Source organism: Garra rufa, chromosome 15 (genome assembly GCF_049309525.1).
Source record: "Garra rufa chromosome 15, GarRuf1.0, whole genome shotgun sequence".
Lineage (NCBI taxonomy): Eukaryota > Metazoa > Chordata > Actinopteri > Cypriniformes > Cyprinidae > Garra > Garra rufa.
In genome coordinates this window covers 28,010,406-28,036,792 of record NC_133375.1, presented here as the reverse complement: position 1 = coordinate 28,036,792, position 26,387 = coordinate 28,010,406, and the positions used below count along the sequence as shown (strand labels likewise).

At 37.1% G+C, this 26,387-nt stretch overlaps 2 protein-coding genes across 2 annotated transcripts in view; one reads left to right on the top strand and one right to left on the bottom strand.

Moving 5' to 3' along the window:
* adamts10 (ADAM metallopeptidase with thrombospondin type 1 motif, 10) overlaps nucleotides 1–8,803 on the bottom strand; it is a 64,049-nt gene extending 55,246 nt beyond the window's left edge. The window contains exon 1 of the mRNA XM_073819848.1: nucleotides 8,626–8,803. Coding sequence (XP_073675949.1) covers nucleotides 8,626–8,803 — 178 coding nt within the window. The remainder of the gene's footprint in view (nucleotides 1–8,625) is intronic.
* Nucleotides 8,804–11,757: 2,954 nt separating this feature from the next.
* On the top strand, nucleotides 11,758–25,495 carry zap70 (zeta chain of T cell receptor associated protein kinase 70). The gene is made up of 13 exons (XM_073819847.1): nucleotides 11,758–11,926; nucleotides 16,303–16,747; nucleotides 19,355–19,515; nucleotides 19,866–20,004; nucleotides 21,196–21,280; nucleotides 21,468–21,484; nucleotides 21,579–21,624; nucleotides 22,106–22,304; nucleotides 22,393–22,599; nucleotides 23,540–23,732; nucleotides 24,320–24,460; nucleotides 24,544–24,656; nucleotides 24,762–25,495. Exons 2-13 carry the CDS (start codon nucleotides 16,346–16,348, stop codon nucleotides 24,877–24,879), a joined length of 1,821 nt encoding a protein of 606 aa, XP_073675948.1. The 5' UTR covers nucleotides 11,758–11,926; nucleotides 16,303–16,345; the 3' UTR covers nucleotides 24,880–25,495.
* The last annotated feature ends 892 nt before the right edge of the window (nucleotides 25,496–26,387 follow it).

The following is a 26,387-nucleotide window of genomic DNA, read 5'->3' as shown; positions in this document are numbered from 1 at the left end:
GGTTTATGCTGGTCATGTTGCTGGTCAAGGACCAGCATAAACCAGCAAAGGACCAGCATTAACCAGCAACATGACCAGCATAAACCAGCAAAAACCAGCAAGGGACCAGCATAAACCAGCAAAGGACCAGCATATACCAGCTAAAACCAGCATCCCAGCACCAAAACATACCTAACCAGCATATGCTGGTTTTTTCAGCAGGGCATCTAATGGCGGAACAATGTAACTAAAATCACCATCACGAATACACACGTTTCTTAATACTAAACCATGTACTAAACACTATTATTAAATACATTATTTAAAATATTGTTTATATACATTTTTTTATTGAATAATAATATTTAATAATCAACAACAACAACAAAAACAGCCATCAAAAAATTGCTAGGCAATTCAGTCAAAAGTAAAGGCAGCATTCTGATATACAGCATTGAATTTACATAAACATGCGATTTTGCCAAAACTATCTTCTTCTCTGGAAAAAAACAATAGATTAATGAGACCAAAGACTACCGTTAGATTTACCCATAACGAATTACAGGTCCTTAAAAAAATTAGCATATTGTGATAAAGTTCATTATTTTCTGTAATGTACTGATAAACATTAGACTTTCATATATTTTAGATTCATCACACACAACTGAAAGTAGTTCTAGCCTTTTATTATTTTAATATTGATGATTTTGGCATACAGCTCATGAAAACCCAAAATTCCTATCTCAAAAAATTAGCATATTTCATCCGACCAATAAAAGAAAAGTGTTTTTAATACAAAAAAAGTCAACCTTCAAATAATTATGTTCAGTTATGCACTCAATACTTGGTCGGGAATCCTTTTGCAGAAATGACTGCTTCAATGCGGCGTGGCATGGAGGCAATCAGCCTGTGGCACTGCTGAGGTGTTATGGAGGCCCAGGATGCTTCGATAGCGGCCTTAAGCTCATCCAGAGTGTTGGGTCTTGCGTCTCTCAACTTTCTCTTCACAATATCCCACAGATTCTCTATGGGGTTCAGGTCAGGAGAGTTGGCAGGCCAATTGAGCACAGTAATACCATGGTCAGTAAACCATTTACCAGTGGTTTTGGCACTGTGAGCAGGTGCCAGGTCGTGCTGAAAAATGAAATCTTCATCTCCATAAAGCTTTTCAGCAGATGGAAGCATGAAGTGCTCCAAAATCTCCTGATAGCTAGCTGCATTGACCCTGCCCTTGATAAAACACAGTGGTCCAAAGTACTTTTTTTGGATGAAAGCAAATTTTGCATGTCATTCGGAAATCAAGGTGCCAGAGTCTGGAGGAAGACTGGGGAGAGGGAAATGCCAAAATGCCTGAAGTCCAGTGTCAAGTACCCACAGTCAGTGATGGTCTGGGGTGCCATGTCAGCTGCTGGTGTTGGTCCACTGTGTTTTATCAAGGGCAGGGTCAATGCAGCTAGCTATCAGGAGATTTTGGAGCACTTCATGCTTCCATCTGCTGAAAAGCTTTATGGAGATGAAGATTTCATTATTCAGCATGACCTGGCACCTGCTCACAGTGCCAAAACCACTGGTAAATGGTTTACTGACCATGGTATTACTGTGCTCAATTGGCCTGCCAACTCTCCTGACCTGAACCCCATAGAGAATCTGTGGGATATTGTGAAGAGAAAGTTGAGAGACGCAAGACCCATCACTCTGGATGAGCTTAAGGCCGCTATCGAAGCATCCTGGGCCTCCATAACACCTCAGCAGTGCCACAGGCTGATTGCCTCCATGCCACGCCGCATTGAAGCAGTCATTTCTGCAAAAGGATTCCCGACCAAGTGTTGAGTGCATAACTGAACATAATTATTTGAAGGTTGACTCTTTTTGTATTAAAAATACTTTTCTTTTATTGGTCGGATGAAATATGCTAATTTTTTGAGATAGGAATTTTGGGTTTTCATGAGCTGTATGCCAAAATCATCAATATTAAAACAATAAAAGGCTAGAACTACTTTCAAATGTGTGTAATGAATCTAAAATATATGAAAGTCTAATGTTTATCAGTACATTACAGAAAATAATGAACTTTATCACAATATGCTAATTTTTTGAGAAGGACCTGTATATCTGATGTGTAACCACTACAGAGACATCAGAGCCAGCGGTAAATTCCAGAAGATCTGGCTGTGTTGAAACCGCTTTCGAGCGGATTGATTAGTACAGAACGCCCGCTTACCATCTGGAGCTCCCACGTCCGAAAACAACGAACAAATTTTGGCACCCACCATGACACTCGGAAAAAAATCAGAGCTGGCTAGAACAAGCAGAGTGATACAAAATTGTGAAAGGGCGTTCCTGTGGCCATACCAGTACAATATCTCATGGTTTTCAATCAATCAGATTTGAGAACCAAAACGAACTGTTTTGGAAAAACTCACAACTGCTAGATATAAAGATATAAAGTATCTCGCAATTCTTACTTTTTTTCTCGCAATTGTGAGTTTATATCTCCCAATTCTGACCATATAACTCGCAATTGCAAGTTATATCTCACAATTCTGAGAAAAAAAGCAAACTCGCAATTCTGACTTTTTTTTCTCAGAATTGTGAGATATAACTTGCAATTGCGAGTTATAATGTCCATTTCTGAGAAGAAAAAAAAGTCTGAATTGCGAGTCTGTATCATGCAATTGTAAGTCGCAATAATCTTTCTTTTTTAATTTAGTGCCGGAAACAGGCTTCCATATGATCCAGTGTTTACAAAGCAAACATGCAAAGAAACCTTTTTTAATCGTAGATGCGCACTGCAGAGCTAGTGCAAGACGAGCATTTGTGGTTAAAAAGTATATACATTTTTATGTATGAAAAATATTCATAAATATACACAAATATTTTTATAAGAAAATGACAGATTGTTTCGCTAGGTAAGACCCTTATTCCTCTGCAGGAATAATGTAAAGCCCTTTGAAGATGCATTAAAACTGCAATTTGGACTTACAACTACAATTTTGGACCTACAACTACAATTTAGACCAACTTGCTGATTCTTAATGAAGTCCACTATACAGAGAAAAATCCTGGAATGCAGTTAAAAATGATCTGCAATTCATTCATCCCACTGAAAATTATAGATTGCATTGTGGAATAGCATATCCTTTGCAGCGCGAGTTGATTGTATACTGCACTTTCATGTGTCTTTCACTTTCATTTAAACGTCATGCATAAAGAAAAAATGCATATTTTGCCTAGTATACACACTGCATACTGCCAGCATAGTATGAGTAGTACGGTCTTCTTAATCAGCAATGTGATCAAGATCAACAAAAGCTATTCTACCTCCCTCTCACTCTATTTTATTTTCTTTCGTCCTCTATCTATCCCTCACTCCATGCTTTCTGGGAAGAGGTAGAAAGAGATGCCATACAAGCTCTGATGGGTGAAGAGAAACCAAGTGCAGACAAAGGTAATCAAGAACAGATGGAAAATGATTTGGCAACATAAGGATACAAGTTGCCTCCTGATGAAAAAAAGGATGAACTCAAACTCAAGAAAGTGAAAAAAAAGTTTGGAGGGGTTAGAGGAGGAGAAAAGGGAGACAATTTGGGAAAGGGTGAGAGAAAAAAAGAGTATCTGCATTCATTTGTCCATCAAGGATAACTATTCCTGACTAGTACCACAAAAAAAGACAATGGCCAAAGTAGTGTGTGTCTGTGTGTGAGGGAGCTTTGTCTAATTTTAATGGAAAAACGGTTTTGGAAATCTATTTGAAACCACTGTGCAAAACCCATCCAAGATTTCTGTTGCCACAAAATAAGCCATGTTAAACTGCCCGACAATATTCTACAATCACCTCCATTAAAAATCAAACACTGTCTGTCTTCATTGAAAAAAAAATGCAGCAACAAATAGGTCAGGACCCAAAAGTGGCCTCAGAGGCTGATGCTGGTTTTAAGTTCCCTCATTTCCTATGGGCTGCATTGAAACAGCTTAAGTGCAGCAAGTAATCTTAAAACACTAAGAGGTCTTTGTCCCCTACAAATAGTGATGGACTACATGCCCCTGTGCTCTCCACACCATTTCAACCCCTCCAGGCTTTTTACTGTTATTTCCTGCTTGGCAAAAACCTCTTCACTTGCATTACCTTTTGTTAGTCTTGTTTTATTGTGAAGTTACTAGACTGAGATTGGTGGTTTTCATTAAAACATTGTCTTATCTAAATCTTGGTGTTCTTCATTTATGTGTCACAAACTACACAGCTAACCAAAAACATTAAAGGGATAGTTCACCCAAAAATTAAAATTACCACATGGTTTACTCACAATCAAGCCATCATAGGTGTATATGACTTTTTTCTTTCAGTCGAATACAATCAGAATTATATTTAATGAAGTCATAGCTCTTCCAAGCTTTATAATGGCATAGAATGGGTGTTGAGATTTTGAAGACCAATAAAGTGCATCCATCCATCATAAAAAGTACTCCACACAGCTCCAGGGGGTTAATAAAGGCCTTCTGAAGCCAATCAATGCATTTGTGTAAGAAAAATATCTATATTTAAAACTTTATAAACCGTAATCTCTAGCTTGCGATAACTGTTGTATGCGCGTTCACAAGAGAGTGGCGTTCCAGTGGAATCCTCCAACGTTTTTCTTTACAAATCCTCGTTTTGTACTTCTAATTCATGACCAGTGTTTTGTTTAGCTCTCTCCTCTGTGTTTCTCTCGTGAACACGCATATGACAGTTAGCGAAAGCTATAAATTATAGGGATGGGACGATAAATCGTTTCGCGGATCGATTCTGAGATCTTCCGAATGCATCGCGTTCCTCTTTGTAATCGATTCTGAGCTTAGATTTTAACAGCAGATGGCGCTCTAATCTAGTTTTTATCCGCACACTCAAACACTCACAAAGAAGAGCACTGCTGAATAGCACTTGTGCGTTCGACTGTCATGTAATTTCACCTCGGGTCAGAATGCTTTTATGATGCGAGATTAATGTAAACACAGCCCACTGTGAACATCCTTGTAATTTGCTTCAACTTTTTCGAATTTTATATATGGTTATTTTAGGTTCAAGTGCGAGTAAGGATTTGGAAACAAGCAGAGCACGGCTGCTTCTAAAGCAAGCAGTGCCATCTACTGTTCAAAACTAAGATCAGAATCGATTTGAGAAAGACTGTGACGTGTTCGGAAATCTCAGAATCGATGCTGAATCATTTCTCGATTCGCATTGCAACGATTTATGGTCCCATCCCTAATAGATTATGGTTTAGAAAGTTTTAAATATGGATGCTTTTCTTACACAAATGCTTTGACTCACTTTTAAAAAGCCTTTATTAACCCCTGGAGTCATGTGGAGTATTTTTTATGATGGACAGACACACTTTTTTGGACTTCAAAATCTCAACACTCATTTACTGCCATTATAAAGCTTGGAAGAGCCAGTACATTTTTTAATATAACTCGGATTGTATTCATTTGAAAGAAGAAAGTCATATACACCTAGGATGGCTTGAGGGTGGGTAAATCGTGGGGTAATATTCATTTTTGGGTAAACTATGCTTTTAAAGGATTAGTTCACTTCCAGAACAAAAACTTAGAGATAATTGACTCACCCCCTTGTCATCCAAAATTTTCATGCCTTTCTTTCTTCGGTCGTAAAGAAATAATGTTTTTTGAGGGAAACATTTCAGGATTTCTCTCCATAAAGTGGATTTCTATGGTGCCCCCTGAGTTTGAACTTCCAAAATGCAATTTCAACGCAGCTTCAAAAGGCTCTAAATGATCCCAGCCGAGGAAGAAGGGACTTATTTAGCAAAACAATCAGTTGTTTTCTAAAAAAAAATTACAATTTATATACTTTTTTAACCTCAAATGCTTGTCTTGTCTAGCTCTGCGTCAACTTCCAGTTTAAGACAGTTAGGGTATGTCGAAAAACTCCCATCTCATTTTCTCCTCCACTTTCAAAATCATACTACATCGAGGCAGAAGTAAACGTGCAAAGATAGTCGACTCCACATACCCTGACTGTCTTGAACCGGAATACACAGAGTTTACACAGAGCTAGACAAGACGAGCGTTTGAGGTTAAAAATATATAAATCGTAAATCGACCCTTTGAAGCTCCATTTAAACTGCATTTTGGAAGTACAAACTGGCGGGCACCATAGAAGTCCACTATATGAAGAGAAATCCTGAAATATTTTACTCAAAAAACATAATTTCTTTAAGACAAGAAAGGCATGAACAAGTGAGTAAATTATCTGTACATTTTTGTTCTAGAAATGAACTTCTCCTTTAAAAGGAATCAGAGTCATTCAGTTCCCATCCTTATGTACAACAATATAACATAAATTGTGTAAATATGTGTAAATCACTAAACTTTACCAGTAAATGATTCCCTTGTCCATCTGAGGTCTGTTTTGTGATAAAACACGGGCCCACAAAGCAGGAGAAGGAGCTCAAACCACAGAGGCCACAAGAAGACATGACCTCGTAGAGCAACATCTTCTCCAAAAAAATCAGCTTTGGCCTTGAAGGAGTTCGAAGACTTCATAATTGGCTGCTCTTGGGGGCAAATCAAGAACGGGAAGCATCTGCGAGCTACAGATGGCGTGTCAACATATACTAAATGTGACATGAAATTTCAGGAAGGGCCTTGTAAACTGTTAGCGCAGACATGAGGTACGAGAATACGTGTGATCCGAGACGGCAAGAAGCATTTTGTGCTGTCAGACTACACCGGTGGAGACGGGGAGCCATCAGGCACGAGTAAAACTCTGATAATTAAACCCATATGACAGACTGAATGTAAAGCTCTCTCTGCAATGGAGAAATCTTGGGTCTCAATCCTCTCTGGAAACTAGGCAGTCTCTCTTCATCTCCATTTGGATGACATACGAGCAGAACGTCTCCTCACTTAAGCTTGACACTGCACTGTAACTGTATGAAAGAGCCACAGACCACTGGCCTCCACAAACACTGTCTTACCCACTCACAACAAGACGTGATTTACACAAACCAGAGGATTCAAACTGGGAAAGACCCCAAGAACAAAAAGGTGGTGTATCGCACTTCTCAATTCATTTTCCGCTCGCTCTTTCAAATAAACAAAGCACAAACAAGGGAATTAAGATAATGATCACTGATGCACTGTCAGCAGAAATGACTTATGTAACAACCGGTAATGAACTCTGAATCCATCAACGGAGACCATAATGTGAGAGCTATTCATGACCGGCTGTGGAGCATGAACATTTTAGCCAGTTTGCAAACCACACAACCCTGAACTAGACAGATTTCACTACACCAACGCTATAAACCCACTTTGTTTTCTCTTGAAAAAACAATACATTGTTTATTTATCGACCTAAACAATGAGCCTCTTCAGTTTTCTTATGATGTTCATGGTGTTCACCAGCAGAGGGTGGTAGTCTAGTGCATTGCTTTTCAATCTTTTAGATGCCACAGACCCCCAAATATGATGTGTGAGGGACCCTTGTTAATGTGTTTATTTAAATCTTTTTATTTATTATTTATTTATTATAATTTCCATTCCAATTTTAAGCTTTGGAAGCACCCCCCCCCCCCCTTACCTGATATTTACTGATTTTTCCATAAGCATAGGAACCATGAGCAGTTCTTGTAGTTCCTTTGGATAAAAAGTTATCCGCAAATCAAGATGCTCTGCAAGTAAGCTTCCTAAATAACAAACATGAGGCTATGTCTGATATCAAATTCTAAATATAAGACTCGTAGTTTCCAGCAGCTACCCTGAGCTCGCCAAGCACTCTCCATCACAGGTAGATGCGCACGGACAGGCATGGAGTTGTTCCAGCGCTCGCCTTTACCTCAGCGGTTCCCAAACCTGTTCCTGGAGGCCCCCCAACAGCACACTTTTTGGATGTCTCATCTGACACACCCATTTCAATTCTTGGAGCCTCCACTAACAAACTGATGAGTTGAATCAGGTGCGTTTGATTAGGGACCCATCCAAAATGTGTATTGTTGGGGGGCCTCCAGGAACAGAGTTGGGAACCACTGCTCTACCTGACAGGGAGCAGGTCTCCTGGGCATGCTTGTTGCCAACTCACGCATTCAAACTACATAATTTATCCAACTTTCAAATGTCTGTGTCTCGAGAAAGCCAAATGGTGCAGTATTATACTTGTATAATAACTATATATTTCATGTAGGAGACTGTTACACTGTAGGTTTTTTTGTCTACCAGTCATTCTATTTGATAGCAGCTGTAATCAGGCATTAATGGAAATATTACAAGAGCAGATAATTTATTAAGTAGCCTAGGGAACTGGACGCGTTCCTCAGAGACTCTTGGCAAAGCCTTCGACTCTGAACCCCACAGACAAAGAGAGATATTTCTGCTTTCTGCTAGAGTGATCACCAGCTGGTCTGACAGCGCTGCTGCCTTCATCATTTTCGTTTCACATAACTGCATGTAACAAACTGACAGCAGAATAGACATGCATATGTATGCCTAAAAGGTTTGTATTAAATAGGAGAATGAGAACCATGCACGCTTGCAATGCATTCATTTGCATTCTCTCATAATATAAGGATAAATGAACAAAGTCGTTTGACAACGACCTTACCGTTTAAGTGTCCAGGAACGGGCAGTTTGGCGACCCTGAGATTTGCCGACCTCCGTCTGGTCTGACGTCCTCCTTCAACACCGGGTAGTTCTCTGCCACATACTGAGATGAGCCGGCGGACTGTGCTGTGGTGCTGCGTGGTTTCTCTGCTTCCTTCAGTCTTACCGCTGAAGAGAGGAACTGACTTCGGACTGCGCTCTGGTGATGTCCGATTCGCGAACGAATCATTCTTTTGAACCGATTCTTCTTTGAGATTCAAATGAGCCGATTCGCACGCCGTAAGGGAGACAGACATGTCTCACCTTAGTGAATTACCGGTGTTATGCCAAATTCTGACCCCCGCCAGATTACTACCCCCCTAGTATTGGTAGGTTTAGGGTTAGGTGTGGGGGAGGGGTTAGGATTAGGGGTGGGGTTGGGATTAGGCAATCAGGTAGCGATTTCAACGAGAGGGGGTAATAATTTGGTAGGGGTCGAAAATGGGCACAACACCGGAAATATTCATATTTTTTTATTCCTTCATTATTCCCAGCTTACTTCAATTTGAACAGTTTAAATAAAAGTAGGACAGATGTTATTCGAAACAATTACAAACCTTTTTCCTGAGTAAACGATGAGCGCCGCCATCGAATTCTAACATCAGATTGGATGTTCTTCTGTTCCGGTCTCATAGGGTTCATAGGAACCCATTCAAATAGCGCCCATCTGTTTTTAATGTAGCTAAAGTAGCCAGCTTCGTGTCATCTACACACTCATTAAACTTTAAGAAGTGAGGCACTGACAAATGACGGTCATTGCGACATTGCAAAGTGATGGCGCTATGGAGCCATGTGCTTTATAAAAAACATTTTAATAGGTTTAACATTAGATTTACAGCTCGGAATATACGCTTCTTTGACGAGAAACACAGGAGAACGGAAATGCAAAGCTAGTCAGGTGCCTTTTCCGTGTTCAGGAAAAAGATAAGCGCAGCAGGCAATGAAAGATATAAGTGCCTATACTGAGATATCACGCTGTATGCAACAGTAAAATAAGTGACCGAATTAAATTTATTGAGGCGCGTTTTGCATGTCAGTCAGTTTGCGTGGGCAGTACTCTGAATTCGACGGTTTATGTGAGTTTGGATGGTGTGAAATGTTCAGGCCTACATGTCTTAAAAAGAAGAGGAAAACAATGACAAGAGTGAACATCGGTAAAGCTTTTCATCGTTGGAGGGAGTTAAGTTAAGAACCTAAAAGTGCATGGAAAATGACCAGCGTGCTCTTGCTTGACAGGTAATGCCAAAATAGAGTATTTTCACAATGCGTCACCTGTCGGCCATGCTGGCGGCACCGAATGTAAACGATGCCACTGAACCGAGCCAAACTGGTATATTTTGCTGGTTATTGCTGCTGAAACTGAGCCAGGATTTCCAGGGCAAGAATCTTGACAACATTCATGTTTGTTCTTATCATTTCCAGTCAGGTAGGTGAAATATTAGGCTAATATCTTAATTAATACTGCTCCTATGCATCTTTACCACCTATATTAACTGTAGTTGTCAAAATATTGCACCCTTTCTTACTTACTAAATCCTTTCTTTATATGATTTAGCCGCTTTGTTTTCTGTGGTTTAGACAGCACAAATGAGCAGAATAATGTATTCAGTCAGTAGTACATTAAACATGCAATCAATGCTGTTGTTTACCTCCGAGTATCTCCAATATGACAGCACATTCGGGTTACTGACCACACTGTGACGTATATATAGTGCTAAACCTCTATCAGAATGTTTTTTGTTATATAAATCCTTTAGATTTATTACAAACCACAACATTTCACGCAAATCTTTTAGAATATGATGGCAAACAGGAGCATTTCAGAACAAACACAGAACGCCACGCGGGAATTTCTTGGAACAGTTCGAATCTTTTTTTAAACGGCTTACTTTGAAACGAATCGATTCTTTAAAATGACTCGGACTTCCCCATGCAACAGCGGTTTCTGCACAGCGCTCATTTGCAGGAAGACAGACTGTGAACGCAGGGAGGAGCCACCGCAAAGAACAATCGCGCTCTGTGCGTCGCACCGTTATACTCGCTTTGATGAGCTCGTGCTCAGAGGAGGCCGCCTCGATCACCTGTTGGATATCGGATACCCCCCCCCCACCCCCCCCCAAACAGAGCCGGATACCAGATGCGCTGTCGTCAACAGTTATGAACACTCAGAGGAAAACGTGATTCCTTTACTTTCACATAGAAATGAAGAACAGGCGTGAAATAATAATAATAAAAAAGTTATTTTCGGGTCGGATCTAAGAGACGAGGCTCTTTTAGTCTAAAACAACATAACATTGAAGTATCAGGTTGATACTTCAGGACTTTTCCCTAATCTTTCGAGAACTTATTATAAACACTATTTGAATGTGTTAAAATTTTCAAATGGATTCTGTTTTAGGTCCCTAAGACTAGGTAAAAACATAAATAAATGCTATGGATATGGATATTCAATATTTTTGATCGTAATTTGTGCTGTAGCCTTTTTTTGCTGTGGCCAAATTAACCCCAAACAGAAACAAAATTAGTTTAAAAAAACTGGTGTATGATTTACTCAATTACTCAATGTACTCCATTAATATTTGTTTTATTTACAACTTAGAAAAGTGAGTCAAGTGTTTTTAAATAATTTAGAATATACACTTTAGACATGAGGGGTCTAAAACATACTCAACAGAGCATGAGGTAAATTAAGTGATTTTTGGCTTTGATGTTTTCCAGTTTGAAGATTTATATTCATCTTTTTCTGTGCACGATAATAAAACCATGTAATGATATTTGTTCAAGAGCGTTTTCTATGTGCATTGCTCCAAATATATGCCTCAAATGCCTTAATGGGTCCCTTAACCAAATGAACACAAAATATATGAACCAATTTCTTGCAACTGTTTTAGGCATTAGTCTGCAGCACGGCTTTTTCAAAGCATTCAGCGGTTACATCCCAAGACTTGGGTGAGAAAGTAAGCTACAATTTCTGAGAAGCCTGAAGGGAATGCAAATTTGAGTGATTCAAGCAGCCCACACAGTTCACCTGTGTGCATAGAAACACACAGAGAGCCATACTCGCACATAAGCACACACGTTTTTTCTCAAGCTCACACACACACACTCACGCACACACACTAAAACTTGGCAAGCATCGAAGCCGTCTAGCGTACAAGCCAGATCAGAGAGCTTCATCACTTCGGCAGACTAAATACATTTGTTATAACTCCTTCAACCAGTTCATCCGTGCCGTGTCTCCACTCTTTTTTTTTCTCACTCTCTCTCTTTTTCTTTCTATCCCTCTCTTCCTGGATTTCAGCTACAGGCCACGGTGAGTGTTTAATAAAATTATTCTGGCTTTTTTTTTTTTTGGCTCTGTCTGCCAAGAACCGTCTGTTCTTATCTTATCCTGAGGCAAATTCACAACCTTTCAAGGTCGATCAAAATGTCAGACATGTAACATGTGCAAATGCGTAGAGATATTAGATGAACGAATGTTCAGCAGAGGTCAAATACCATACAGACACATAACCATTACGCTAAATTAAGATTGTAGATATCAGCCTAATTTGTAACATCTTACTGGCACATACGTATGCATGCTAAGCAACACTTTTGAAGGCTGTCTGAGCAGATGTGGCGTGTCGTAAAGCATGTTCTTCACACGGAAAGTCAAGTGTGCAAATTTCAAACCTTATCATAAATGATTGTTTAATGGGTTTTTCATGAGTTTATAACTGCCAGCATGGATCCAATGTGTAGCCATGTGCAAATACATCGTGCATTTAGTCAGTTTATACTTTTTAAGTTCATTTTATTTCGCAAATGTATGTAAAATGTACGTAATATGCAGTCGGAAGGTTAATATGTGACTCCGCAAACATAAAATAGCATCACTAGCACTGCAGAGTAGCAAAATTCATCTGTGGCTTCAGAGACAAAGATAAAGTATTTATTGAACTGCAGAACAGGTGCAGAAGATCTGCAACATTTCAGATGCTTCTAATTGGTTTGAACCAAATGTGCAATTGTAATTTTTTAAAATAGTACAAAGTACCGGTAAAAGGTTTTAAAAGGTTGTATATGTATATTGTGGTTTTGACAATTAGATTTAAGAGCCCCATGATTTGAATCATTTCGCTCAATTTATGTCATAGCACAAAACAGGCAATTCAGCTTGTTCTTAATTAAAGTTTACCAAAATATTTTATACCATAAAACATCTCTATGCACTATACTATGGATGAATCACAAGTAACTGGTTTCACTGCTCTGAGTTTGATGGCAAGAATCCAGACTGTTTCACTGCCCAAATGCCCTTGATATTTCAGTGGTCCTGTGAAACCATCTAAATATGGGCACAAAATCATGCAAAGTTGGACATGAAAAAGAGTAATAAAAAAATCAAAGTGAGCAGTCTTGAAAAGGGCAGGGGTCAAATAGCCTTTTTACGTATAGGAAAAAGAGGGTTTTCATTTCCATTGTAGGCTACTTTGCCTGTTTCCATTCAAGGCAGTTGAGTTTTGGTCTATGGACATAAACACTGAATATTTTAGGCATCATTAAGCACCATAGTTCAGATTCTTGTGTTAGAACATGGAATATCACTAAAAACGATGAAATCATTATTAGTGAACTCAATCAAATGAGCTGTACCGACTTGAAATTTTCTCCAAAATATCCTTCTAAACAACCCTAAAAACGAGCCTGTGTGTCAACACCTTGATCTTATTTATGTCTTGAACAGTTTTCAAAGCCGCTCAATTTCAAAGCTCCTTTTATACATTAAATAGACAGCGAACACCCATCTTAGATGGTTGCTTGTTTCTGAACGCATGAGACATTTTGTTTGCAATGATAAATTTACCCCCATTACGGAAGAGGAGATGTGTCGATGAGGCTCGGCCGCAATATTGTCACCCATCTTTCACACCGGAAAATAAAGTTTACACAAACAAATCATTAAATTCCATTACACTTTCCGCTGAGCATTGATAAATTTATCTTGAAGATACATCTTTGACCACTGAAATTACAAATTCAAACTAGTAGGCCTAAATCCTGCCTGTCACAAAATTATATAAAATTTCTGACATTATCAAAAAATTGTAATTAAATATGAAAAACTGTTAAATCATGGCAGAACAAATTTATCTTGATAATGTTATCAAACATGGTCAGGTCAAAGTGTCAAATAAAATTTTTGGTCCCAAATTTTTTATCATATTTACTGGTAGTCCACTGTATGAAGAATTCATGAATGAACTATAGTGTCCTGCACCCACTAGTAAAAAAATATCCAAAATTATATCTGGTGTCTGAATAATTTTTGGTTTGAGTATGTATATATTCTTATGTCCAGCAATGCTGCATTTATTTGATCAAAAATACAGAAAAAAATACATTTTCTATAAAATAAAAATGTCCAAATAGAAATGTGGTGTTACAATATACAATATACTATAATTTTTTTTTCTTTCTATACTTTTATTCAGCAAGGATGTGTTAAATGGATAAAAAGTGATAGTAAAAACATATATTGTTGCAAAAGATTTCTATTTTGAATAAATGCTGTTCTTTTAAACATTTTATTCATCAAATAATCATAAAAAAGTATCACAGGTTCTAAAAAAATATTAACTGTTTTCAACATTGACAATAAATCAGCTTATTAGAATGATTTCTTAGTATCATGTGACACTGAATGCTGGAGTAATGATGCTGAAAATTCAGTTTTGCATCAAAGGAATAAATTATATTTTAAAGTATACTAAAATAGAAAACCACTATATTAAATTGCAATAATATTTCACAATATTACTGTTTTTTTTCTGTATTTTTAATTAAAAAAAACACAGCCTTGATGAGCAGGAAGGCTTCTTTACTAAATCTTACTGATCCCAAACTTTTGAGCGTCAGTTTTATATTTTAGTGTTAAAATGTATGTAAATTATATGCACTGAATTTCTAAATATACACATATTTAATGTTTAATAATGTAATATTTAAATGAAATATCCTTCCATCCATTCTCCAAGCTGCTTAAATGCAGCTGCTTAAATAAATGCAGCCTTCTTTAAAAATTTATTTTAAATATTATATTATTATGTGTGTGTGTGTGTGTGTGTGTGTGTGTATGTGTGTACCTGGTATTCATCACGTTATGGGGACCAAATGTCCCCACAAGGATAGGAATACCAGTAGATTTTGACCTTGTGGGGACATTTCTCAGGTCCCCATGAGGAAACAGGCTTATAAATCAAGCACAATGAGTTTTTTTTGATGAAGTAAAAGTGTGCACAATCTCCTGTGAGGGCTAGGTTTAGGTGTAGAGTAGGTGTAGGGCAATAGAAAGTACGGATTGTACAGTATAAAAATCATTACGTCTATGGAATGTCCCCATAAAACATGTAAACCCAACATGTGTGTGTGTGTGTGTGTGTGTGTGTGTGTGTGTGTGTGTGTGTGTGTGTGTGTGTTAAAATTTAACTAAATTATATAGTTAATATCTAAAAATGTATAATTTACGAAATTATTTATTTTTCAGATTTGATAAATCCTTCATGCTGTGCTGTATTCAGCAGTAACATAAACTATAATAGTAAAAATTGCAACATCACACCTACATTAAGTTCCAAATGTAAAATGGAAAGGATGAAATTGCCTCATGAGTCTCATGTTTCCCCTCACACAGTGCACTGTCCCTCAGTGTCTTTGCTGTGGCCTGTGGTGGTTTAAGACAAGATTTTGGTGTGTGTGTGTTTATGTGTGGCTGTGGGTCTTTCTCTGTGTCTTCAACAGTTGTCATCCCTGTAAGTGTGGGCAGCTCGGTGTCCAGGAAGCTGTGGTTTAAATCAAAACCGCCTGTCTAGGGTCTTCCACTTGTTGTCACTCCATGTGAAGATGCTAACTCAGGGCATGTGCCATTGTGTCTAGAAGACAATGTCAGATCATTTGCATAAAACGATGGAATCTAGTGTGAGGCGTTGAAAAAAGCAGTAGGGATTTTTTTTTTTTTTTGTGCACTTTTCACTTTCTGGTGAAAACTTGATACCTATATGTTTCATCATTGACCTCCTACTCTCCTACACAGCATTAGCTTTCAGTGACTGGAAAATGTTGATCACTACTTGAGGAAGTCTGTTACAGATGCGTGTTTCATAATACCACTGTTACATCTTTTACGCCTTTTAGGTATCAACAAGTACAGCATTTTTAATGCCTGCTTTATTTTCTTTCAGTCCCAGAGGCGCGTTTGAGTGTCTGTTGACAAGCTTAGGAACATTCTTGAAGCATCAGCACCTGTGCAGGGTGGAGGGTTGTCATATAAGAGCTGGCGGGGGCGGGGAAGGATATGTCTGAGTTTCCTGTTGTGGTGATTCGATCCGAATGCGAGACTTTGCCGGTTGCAAAGCACTAAAGCATCAACCACACCAACCTTTACATGTTGCCTTATTAACTCTATAGACCTCTACATACAATTTTCTGATCAAATAGTCATCAAAAGCTAAAAATATCTGTGTTGAGAATATAAAAAGAGGGAAACTCAGAAAAAGAGGGAGAGATGCTCTCAGACGGGAAACATCCTCCCACATCCCACATCAGCAAAAACACATGCTCAAAACAGTTTGCCCCATTTTGCTCATGTTATCAGTCAGTTCAATCTCTCGCTCTCTGTGTTTCTCTCTCAAACTTAATTTTCCACAGCTTCTGATCTAGAGAGACTCTTCGACCCCTTGGTGCCTCCATCATGTCCGACCCTGCCGCGGACCTCCCGTTCTTCTATGGCAGCATCAGTCGCTCGGAGGCCGAGGAGCACCTGAAGCTGGCCGGCATGGGTGACGGCCTCTTCCTCATGCGCCAGTGCCTCCGCAGCTTGGGTGGCTACGTCCTGTCCCTGGTTTGGAACCTGGAGTTCTACCATTACTCCATTGAAAAGCAGCTGAACGGCACTTACTGCATCGCAGGTGGAAAGCCTCACTGTGGACCCGCTGAGCTCTGTGAGTACTACAGCAAAGACCCAGACGGACTTGTGTGCACCTTGAAAAAACCCTGCCTGCGTACGGCTGACACATCAATCAAGACGGGCGTCTTTGACAGCCTGAGGGACAATATGCTCAGGGAATATGTGCGTCACACCTGGAACCTGGAGGTAAGGAGTTGAAAACAGGTTTGATTCAGATTGGTTGACAAGCATGGTTTTGATTCATTTTCAGTAACTGTGGCTGTGAAATAGTTCTTGGTTTGATGACCATGTTATGGTTCCATATCACTTTTTTCCAGCTGTAACCACAGTTTTATATATATCAAGCAAAATACATAATCAGGCATGTGCGAACGTAGTTCAACACAGCACAAAAACATTTCATTTCTATTTATGTAAACCTAAAATATGTTCTGATCTACACAAATTATTTAGCATTACATGTGCACTGAAGGGATAGTTCACCCCAAAATTAAACGTTTTCATTTTAAAATCATTTACTCACCTTCATGTCATTCCAAACCTGTCCGGCTTACTTTCTTCTGCGGAACAGAAAAGATATAAAAAATAGTTTTGGTTACCATTGACTTCCATTGTATTGGGAAAAAAAATCTGAAAATCTTATGTTTCACAGAAGAAGAAAAAAGTGAACAACAGGAGGGTGTGTAAATGTGACCCTGGACCACAAAACCAGTTATATGGGTCCATTTTTTGAAATTGATACCTAAAAGCTGAATAAATAAGCTTTTACATGGATGTATGGTTTGTTAGGATAGGACAATATTGAGCTGAGATACAACTGGAAAATCTGGAATCTGAGGATGCAAATAAATAAACTGAGAAAACCACTTTTAAAGTTGTTCAAATTAAGTTCTTACCAATGCATATTACTAATCAAAAATTAAGTTTGGATATATTTATTGTAGGAAATTTACAAAATATTGTCATGGAAAATGATCTTTAAAAATATCATAATTTTGACCCATACAACGTATTTTTGGCTATTGCTACAAATATACCCATGCTACTTACGGCTGGTTTTGTGGTTCAGGGTCACAAATAATGACAGAATTTTCCTTTTTTAAGGTGGGCTATCCGTTTAATCATAGTTTAGGTGAAAATGTTACATTCTTGTCATTTTAAAAATGGAAAGTGTAACAGCCACTCAGCTTCACATTGTGGCCAAAATTACCTTTGCACAAATTTCTTTAGAATTCATGCTTTTCAGTTTTTTTAGTTAACTTAAAGTGACGTTTACGCTAGGGGTGGAATATGACCAAAATCTTATATCACGATATGAGATTTTTATTCATGGTAACAATATATATCACAACATAGTTATTTTTGCTTTAAAAAAGGTCTTTATGATGTCAAAAATTTTGATACCATAGAAATTTAATTATTCTTGTCACTAGTGTAAATATCACAAAAAAAGAATACTTGCCTAAATTAAAAAAACTAAAACTTAAGCTCACTGAAGATGAGTCAACAGTCAGAATAAAAATTAAATAAGAATAAAAAAACTAACTACAAGCAATTATGACAAAAAAACTACAGTAGATCAAATAAACAAGAAATGCTACATGCATTGTATAAAGTAATCAAATGTATAAAAACACTGCATATTCTTCACTCTGTAAATGAAATATGTATTTCTTCTTATTAAAGTTACAAAAGTGTTTTAGTCAAGAGCAGTGAGAGATTTTTAATAGACTGCTGTCACTTTAAGAGCTGCCCGGATTCAATATACTGTTACACGTTTTCTTTTTGAGCTATTTGGTTTCACTTAAGACCTAAATTACGAGGATGCTTGCAAAGATGGACATTTTGACACATACAAGTGTGTGTATTTAACCATTCAAGGCCTATAGAGCGGCAAAAATAACTCATTTCAATACTCCCACGCTCTATGAACACTATGTTCCCAACGCGCATATAGCAAAATTAGTTCTCTCGCGCTGCTGATTTCATTTCAGCGGCCTAAAAACACCTGTTTTTAAAACGCAATGCTTAAAAACGTGTTCAAAAGATACATTTTTGTGACCACGGGGCACAGCAATGTCACTTAAGCATGTAACCACAATACAGACGATAGTCCAAAACCTCTGCCAGTTGACAAATTTCTACCTGTTGATTGTGTAAATCGGTATATCACTCACCCCTAGTTAAAACATTAGAAAAAAAATTGTCTTGCATACACAATATTTACAAAATTTCTTGCAAATGACACTTTAGAGGCACCATTATGGCCTATTCCTCTCATTTAAATGTGTTGTAAACTATATTTGTGACCCTGGACCACAAAACCAGCCATATAGGTCAGTTTTTTTTTAAATTGAGATTTATGCATCCATTGGCCGAGATCCAACTATTTGAAAATCTGGAATCTGAGGGCGCAAAAAAATCTAAATATTGAGAGAATCGGCTTTTAAGTTGTCCAAATTAAGTTCTTAGCAATGCATATTACTCATCAAAAATTAAGTTTTGATATATGTACGGTAGGAAATTTACAAAAAATTATAGTTTACATAATGATTTTTTGGCATAAAAGAAAAATCGATAATTTTGACCCATATACAACGTATTGTTGGCTATTGCTACAAATATACCCATGCTACTTAAGACTAGTTTTGTGGTCCAAGATCACATTTTATGCACGTTATTGTTTCTTTAAAAGATATGCATTTTTATTGTTAATCTGCAACAGTGAAAAAAAATTTGACCTTTTTTATTAAGATATCACAAAAATTTACTATTATGTTACCTTTTTTTTAGGGGGAGGCCATGGAGCAAGCCGTCATTAGCCAGGCCCCACAGCTAGAGAAACTGATTGCCACCACAGCGCACGAGAAAATGCCCTGGTTCCACGGCAAGATCGCTCGCCAGGAGGGTGAGAGACGACTGTACTCTGGATCTCAGCCGGATGGAAAGTTCCTGTGAGTGAAGAGCGGTCATCAGTCTAAAGTTTTCCTGCAGCGTTAGAGTGGAAATGTTATGATGACACATGGGCCGCTTTCAGAGGCAAAGAAGAGATAGAGTTGGGTCTTTGGGTGATGTAATAAGTAAATTCAATGCAAAACGAATGATTGCACAAATTATGTTGGCTATAGATGTTATATTTGCTCATCTACATTCAAAAAGCTTATTCTGCATCATGAAGTTATTAAATTAAGAAAGATACAAGATTAAATATGCATTTTACTTCTATAACATCATTTAGGCTGCTCAGAAAGCACATCGGTAAGCAAATATCTGATCTGTGATCTTGATTTGTTTTGTTTTCCAGTGTCCGAGAAAGAGAAGAACTTGGCACGTACGCGCTCTCCGTGACGTACGGAAAAACAGTATACCATTATCAGATCTTACACGACAAATCAGGGAAATACGCAATGCCAGAGGGAACTAAATTTGACACTGTGTGGCAGGTATGCTTTACCCATCAAAGAGTCTGTTATTTCATACTCCACTGCATAAATAAGTAAAAAAAGATTAAAGGGTAAAAATACCCTTCGCACAATGCCTCTAGAATGTAATTGCTTTTACAAAATGAGATTTAAGGCGAGACACTTCAGGTGAATAGGGAAAAGAGAATTAACTGATAATTATCACCTTACTTACTGACTAATTGCAAACATTTTTTAATATGCAAATGAGGCCTTATTTAATGAAACGTGCTAATTTGGTTACATTTCTAGTACAAAAGTCTAAACACTGGATGAAGTCAGTTTCAATATTTTTGTTACTTTTTTTTGACATATTTTTGACGTACCATATATTATATATATTTTACCATTTTTGGGGGAATAAAATGTTATGTATAAAGTAAAGCAAATTATATATGAACAAATCCCTCTGTAAAAACCTTCAGGATACAGACAGGAATAAAAATATGTTTGGTGTGTGTAAGTGCTACTGAAGTGGAGATTTATGGCTCAGTGTAGGAGAAAAAAACTCATTTTGTGAAAACGGCCTTTAAAAATATGTATTGTAATTGAAATCTATTGACACAAATAGATAAAGTGCTATAAAAGAAACACTTAATAGTGTCTTTTGGGTGTTTTCTTTCGACTAGTCTGAAAAAAACACTTTATGAAAAACCAAAAAGCCCAAAATCTCAAACTTGACAGGTGCATGAAAAAAAGTGTTTTTGCCTGCAGTGTTTCCCCTTAACATTTATGTATTTTAATTATATTTAGTTCGTAAAAAAAGAGTATGAAAGAAAAGAGTATGTCTATGACCTTTGTTCATCTTCAGAACATAAATAAAGATATTTTTGATGAAATCTTCAAGCTTCCTGACCCTGCATAGTCAGTAACACAACTATTATGTTTAAGGCCCAGAAAGGTAGTAAGGATGCCATTAAAATAGTCCATATGACATCGGTGGTTCAACTGTAATTTTATGAAGCTACAGGAATACTTGTGGTGTGCAAAGAAAACAAATATAGCGACTTTATTTAACAATTTCTTTTCTAACGCACCAATCTCGTCCCCCGTGTTCACAAGAGTACCACAACATGTTGTAGGACTCCTGTTATGTATCTAGATATATAAAAACTTGTGTGTGGTTTTATTTTTGATGTTTTTTTGTAATAATTATATTCCTCTGGAGGGCAGCTGGTGGAATATTTAAAGATGAAGCCTGATGGTCTTGTGACTGTACTGAGGGAACCGTGTATCAACCAAAACAATGCAGTATCAGGTATAAACTGAAATGTTTAAAACATTTTATGTAAAAGTATATCTATTAAACCAAAACTACATATTTCTGTATATACATATGGAACAATCAGTCTTGGGGATGTACATGGTTATAATTTCATTACAAGAAATATTTTTGAGTGAAAAAGACTAAGATCATATTTTTCTTTTCTTTTCTTCACTTTTAGCTCTTACAACTGTTCCGGTAAGTCTGTCTGACAGAACGCTATCTATTTTATGACATTTAATAATATTGTGCATGTGGTTAATCGTTAAGGGTTTCTGTTTGTGTGTTTCAGAGAAGGCGAGGAGTAGGAGGAAATGGATACACACCGCCCCCTATGGGTACGTTTATATCGGTACAACATTTGAAAGTTGAAACCGCAATGATAAAATCAACAAATATGCCTAGAAATTTATGTCTACTTGAAATATGTTTAAAACAACAACAGTCCAAGTCTCAGAGTCTCAGTGCTGTCTTAGTGATAAATGCATAAAGTTTTGGCTATTACCGCTAAACTCTCTGGAATCAAACCACATAGTTTTGCACAAAGAACAACAAGGATAAATGGCTTAAAACTGCCTAAAATATTTACTATAAAGCTGTGGAGTTTGTAGTCCACAAGTTTGTGCTGGAATTTCTATGGGTTTTCAATTTATGAGTAAAATAAGGTCTGTGGTTAACATTACTTAAAAAGACTTTTCCACAGTCATACCTTAAATGTGAATTTTTAACCACTGTGTGCTCAAACTAGAAATTCCAGCATTTAAACAAAATTTATCACTTTCATAACTTCATGTATGTAACTTCTGTGATCTTCCCCAGTGCCCAAGCCTTTGGGAGCCGATTCTCCACGTCCATCTTTGCCTATGGACCATGATGCATTCACCAGTCCTTATGATGATCCAAATGAATGCAAGAAGAAGACCCTGTTCATCAAGAGAGACAAGCTCATGATCGACGAGGTGGAGCTTGGTTCGGGCAACTTTGGCTGTGTCAAGAAAGGCGTATTCAAAATGGAAAGGTGATTACAAAGATTGGAAGAATTTATGTTCTAACATTTTACTAAAAAAAGTTTACTTCATAAGCTCACATTTCCTTCTCTTGTTTAGCAAACAGATCGATGTGGCAATTAAAGTGCTGAAGAATGAGAATGAAAAATCAGTAAAGGATGAAATGATGCGGGAGGCTCATATTATGCATCAGCTGAGTGATCCGTTCATCGTACGCATGATTGGACTCTGTGAGGCTGAAGCGCTCATGTTGGTGATGGAAATGGCCCCTGCTGGCCCACTCAACAAGTTTCTCTCTGGCAAGAAGTGAGTAAATCAGAATGAAAGTATTTAGAAGTTATTCTTATGTTTGTGTTATTAATATAGAGTCAAAGTATGAATATTTTTCTACATATTAAAGCATATATGCTATAGAGTCTAAGATATATACTGTATAAAATATATTTTAAGTGACATTTTAATTTTAATAGTGATTTCAGTTTCATCTTAAAGGGATAGTTTACCCAAAAATGAAAATTCTGTCATTAATTACTCTCGTGTCGTTACAAACCCGTAAGACCTTTGTTCATCTTAGGAACATAAATTAAGATATTTTAATGAAATCTAAGAGCTTTCTGACCTTGCATAGACAGCAACGCAACTGACGCGTTCAAGGCCCAGAAAGTTAGTAAGGACATCATTAAAACAGTCCATGTGACATCAGTTGTTCCATAATGTTCCATAACCATAATGTTATGAAGCTACAAGAACACTTTTTGAAAAGGAATGGTTGAATAAAGCCTGTAAAGTAAATGTCCTTACTACATTTCTGGGCCTGGGAATGTTTCAGTTGCATTGCTGTCTATGAGAAAGCTCTCGGACTTCATCGGACTTCATAAAAAATATCTTAATTTGTGTTCTGAAGATCAACAAAGATCTTACAGGTTTGGAACGACATGAGGGTGAGTAATTAATGACAGAATTTTCATTTTTGGCTGAACTATACGTTTAAATAGAGTCATCACTGTTCTGACCAAAGGTCTTTGCACACTCTGACATTTTTGTATGCGTTTTTTAGGGTTTTTTTTTTTGCCTGTGTCATCCTTTCCTTTGAAAATGCTTGCTATAGATGCGAAAACACAGAAAATCAAACCTGATCCAAACATTTTTTGTGACGGATGAAAGTTTCGGAGGCAGTGTCCAATGACCTTAAATCAGAAAAGTTGATCAATATAACATGAATTTACACTCTTTCTGCTCCTTTCAGGGACCAGATCACTACGGAGAACATTGTGATGTTAATGCATCAAGTTTCAATGGGGATGAAGTATTTAGAAGGAAGGAACTTTGTGCACAGAGACCTGGCAGCCCGTAATGTACTATTAGTCAACCAGCAATATGCCAAAATCAGTGACTTCGGCCTCTCCAAGGCCCTGGGTGCAGATGACAACTATTACAAGGTGGGCTGCTCTAGAGAAACAAGCCGCATTTTGACTTGGAACCAAATTCAGTTCTAATAATGATTAATATCAGTTAGTCTTTTGTGTTTCTGAAATCTTCTACAGTATCCACCATATTTTCCCTGTTGGAGTGTCACATTATCATTTGTAAATTTAATGTGTTTGGCTTCCTGGTCTGTACAAAACAGCTTGTTTTACTGCTTGATATTGCAAACTGCTGTGTCTTACCATATTATTTTAAGTATGAACACAATTGTGTGTAGTGCAAACAGTTTTACCATTTACTGCACTTCGTTATTCTTCTCATTATTTCCCTACGCAGCTTATGAACAAGAAGTCTAACACATTCTCAGAAAACAGCTTACTTCTGCATTGAAAAATAAGGTGGATATTGTACTGTTAAATATACTTACAATGGGATTAATTCCTTGTTCCTGTTTCATGACTAGTGACATGACCATCAGTGGCCCAATACAGCAATATAGCATCTAAAAAGCTGACTAAATAGTCAGATGCTACTGATTTATGGTATAGTTATGAAATAAAAAGCAGATACTCATTCACAGTGTGGTTTTGTATATGTGCAGGCCCGTACAGGGGGTAAATGGCCTCTGAAGTGGTACGCACCAGAGTGCATTCATTTTCATAAGTTCTCCAGTAAAAGTGATGTTTGGAGCTTTGGCATTACAATGTGGGAGGCCTTCTCCTATGGAGGAAAGCCTTATAAGGTAAATATTTACACTGTCACATTACTTAAAACCAACTTCAGTGTGCTCATGAGACTTTTCATCCATTCATTTTCCTCATGCAGAAAATGAAAGGCCCAGAGGTCATGAGTTTTATTGAAAGTGGTAGTCGTATGGAGTGCCCTGCTGGATGTCCTGACACCGTATATGAACTGATGAAGGAGTGTTGGACATTCAAGTAAATATATCTAATGCCATTACATTTCTTACATTGACATTATTAACTATTTATAATACTTGTCTGTTTGCTGATTGACTCTTGACTGACTCTTGTTTTCTTCAGGCATGAAGAACGGCCCGGATTTGTCAAGGTGGAGGAGAAAATGAGAACTTACTACTATTCCATTTCCAAAAAGATTCCAGATTACATGAAAACAGAGAACGGAAAGCCCCCTAAGTGATCATAAGGGCAAATCTATGACGTGTTTTGAGTTTAGCCTTGCATTGTGTTGTGTTTTAGGGTTGAAGGAAATGTTTGCATGTCTATGGTAACTTCATGGATAATGTGCTGGCAGAAAATTACCAGAACCTTTTCTGTTTTTGTACAGGTTTTTATTATTAATATTTTTTTCCAGTCGGTGCCTTTTGAAGTGTGTTTTGAGCCAGGACAGAATGTGAACAACAGTTTTAAAATAACTGCTTTAAGTAACTTTAATATTATGTTTATCAAACTATTGACTGAGCAAAGCAAGTCACTTTTTTAATGATTGGCCTGTTATTATCAGTGCTCATAATACTATTTGTGTTCAGTGCCTACTTACTATTTATATGCCAGGAAACGCTTTTCTACCTGCAGATGTTTCAGTTATTGACATCAGATGGAAGTATTTTCTCTGTCATCCATGAACACTTTCTTGCTTACCCAAACTTAATGGTCTTGTTTTTTTTTTTTTTTTTGTTAGATAATTTGATTGTAAGTTTCTTGCAATATTCAATATTCCTTCTAACAATAAATGTTCTTAAACATCTGAATGATAATTCATTTTGTACACATCTGGAGTTTTTTTTTAACTTGCAATAAACTGCACATGCAATAAAAAAATTATAATTCAAAAAATTTAAATTCTGTTATTAATTACTCGCCCTCATGTTGTTCCAAACCTGTAAGACCTTCGTTCATCTTTGAAACACACATTAAATTATTTTTGATGAAATCTGAGAGCTTTCTGACCTTCCATAGACAGCAATGCAACTGACACGTTCAAGGGCTAGAAAGGTAGTAGGGACATTGTTAAAATAGTCCATGTGACATCAGTGGTTCAACCTTAATTTTATCAAGCGACAAGAATATACGAGATAATCTTTATAATAATTTTTTATTTATATAAGTTTCTTGCAATTTTCAATATTCCTTCTAACAATAAATGTTCTTAAACATTTGTATGATAATTCATTTTGTACACATCTGGAGTTTTTTTAACTTGCAAAAAACTGCACATGCAATAAAACAATTACGTTAAACATCATATGCACAACCTTGCCTCTTGAACATAAAAGGAGTTACATAATTATATGTGACCCTGGACCACAAAACCAGTCTTAAGTCGCTGGGGTATATTTGTAGCAATAGCCAAAAATACATTGTATGGGTCAAAATTATTGATTTTTCTTTTATGTCAAAAATCATTAGGAAATTAAGTAAAGATCATGTTCCATGAAGATTTTTTTGTAAAATTCCTACTGTAAACCTATCCAAATGTAATTTTTGATTAGTAATATGCATTGTTAAGAACTTAATTTGGACAACTTTAAAGGTGATTTTCTCAGTATTTTGATTTTTTGCACCCTTAGATTTCAGATTTTCAAATAGATGTATCTCGGCCAAATATTGTCATATCCTAACAAACCATACATCAATAGAAAGCTTATTTATTGAGCTTTCATATGATGTATATATCTCAGTTTTGTA

What these genes read in the sequence shown, in the direction of transcription:
- zap70 (XM_073819847.1), top strand. Translation starts at nt 16,346, where the DNA reads ATGTCCGACCCTGCCGCGGACCTCCCGTTCTTCTATGGCAGCATCAGT. An exon ending in AATTTGACACTGTGTGGCAG is followed by an intron (nt 20,005 to 21,195) that starts GTATGCTTTACC and finishes TCTGGAGGGCAG; the next exon opens with CTGGTGGAATATTTAAAGAT. An exon ending in AAGTTTCTCTCTGGCAAGAA is followed by an intron (nt 22,600 to 23,539) that starts GTGAGTAAATCA and finishes TGCTCCTTTCAG; the next exon opens with GGACCAGATCACTACGGAGA.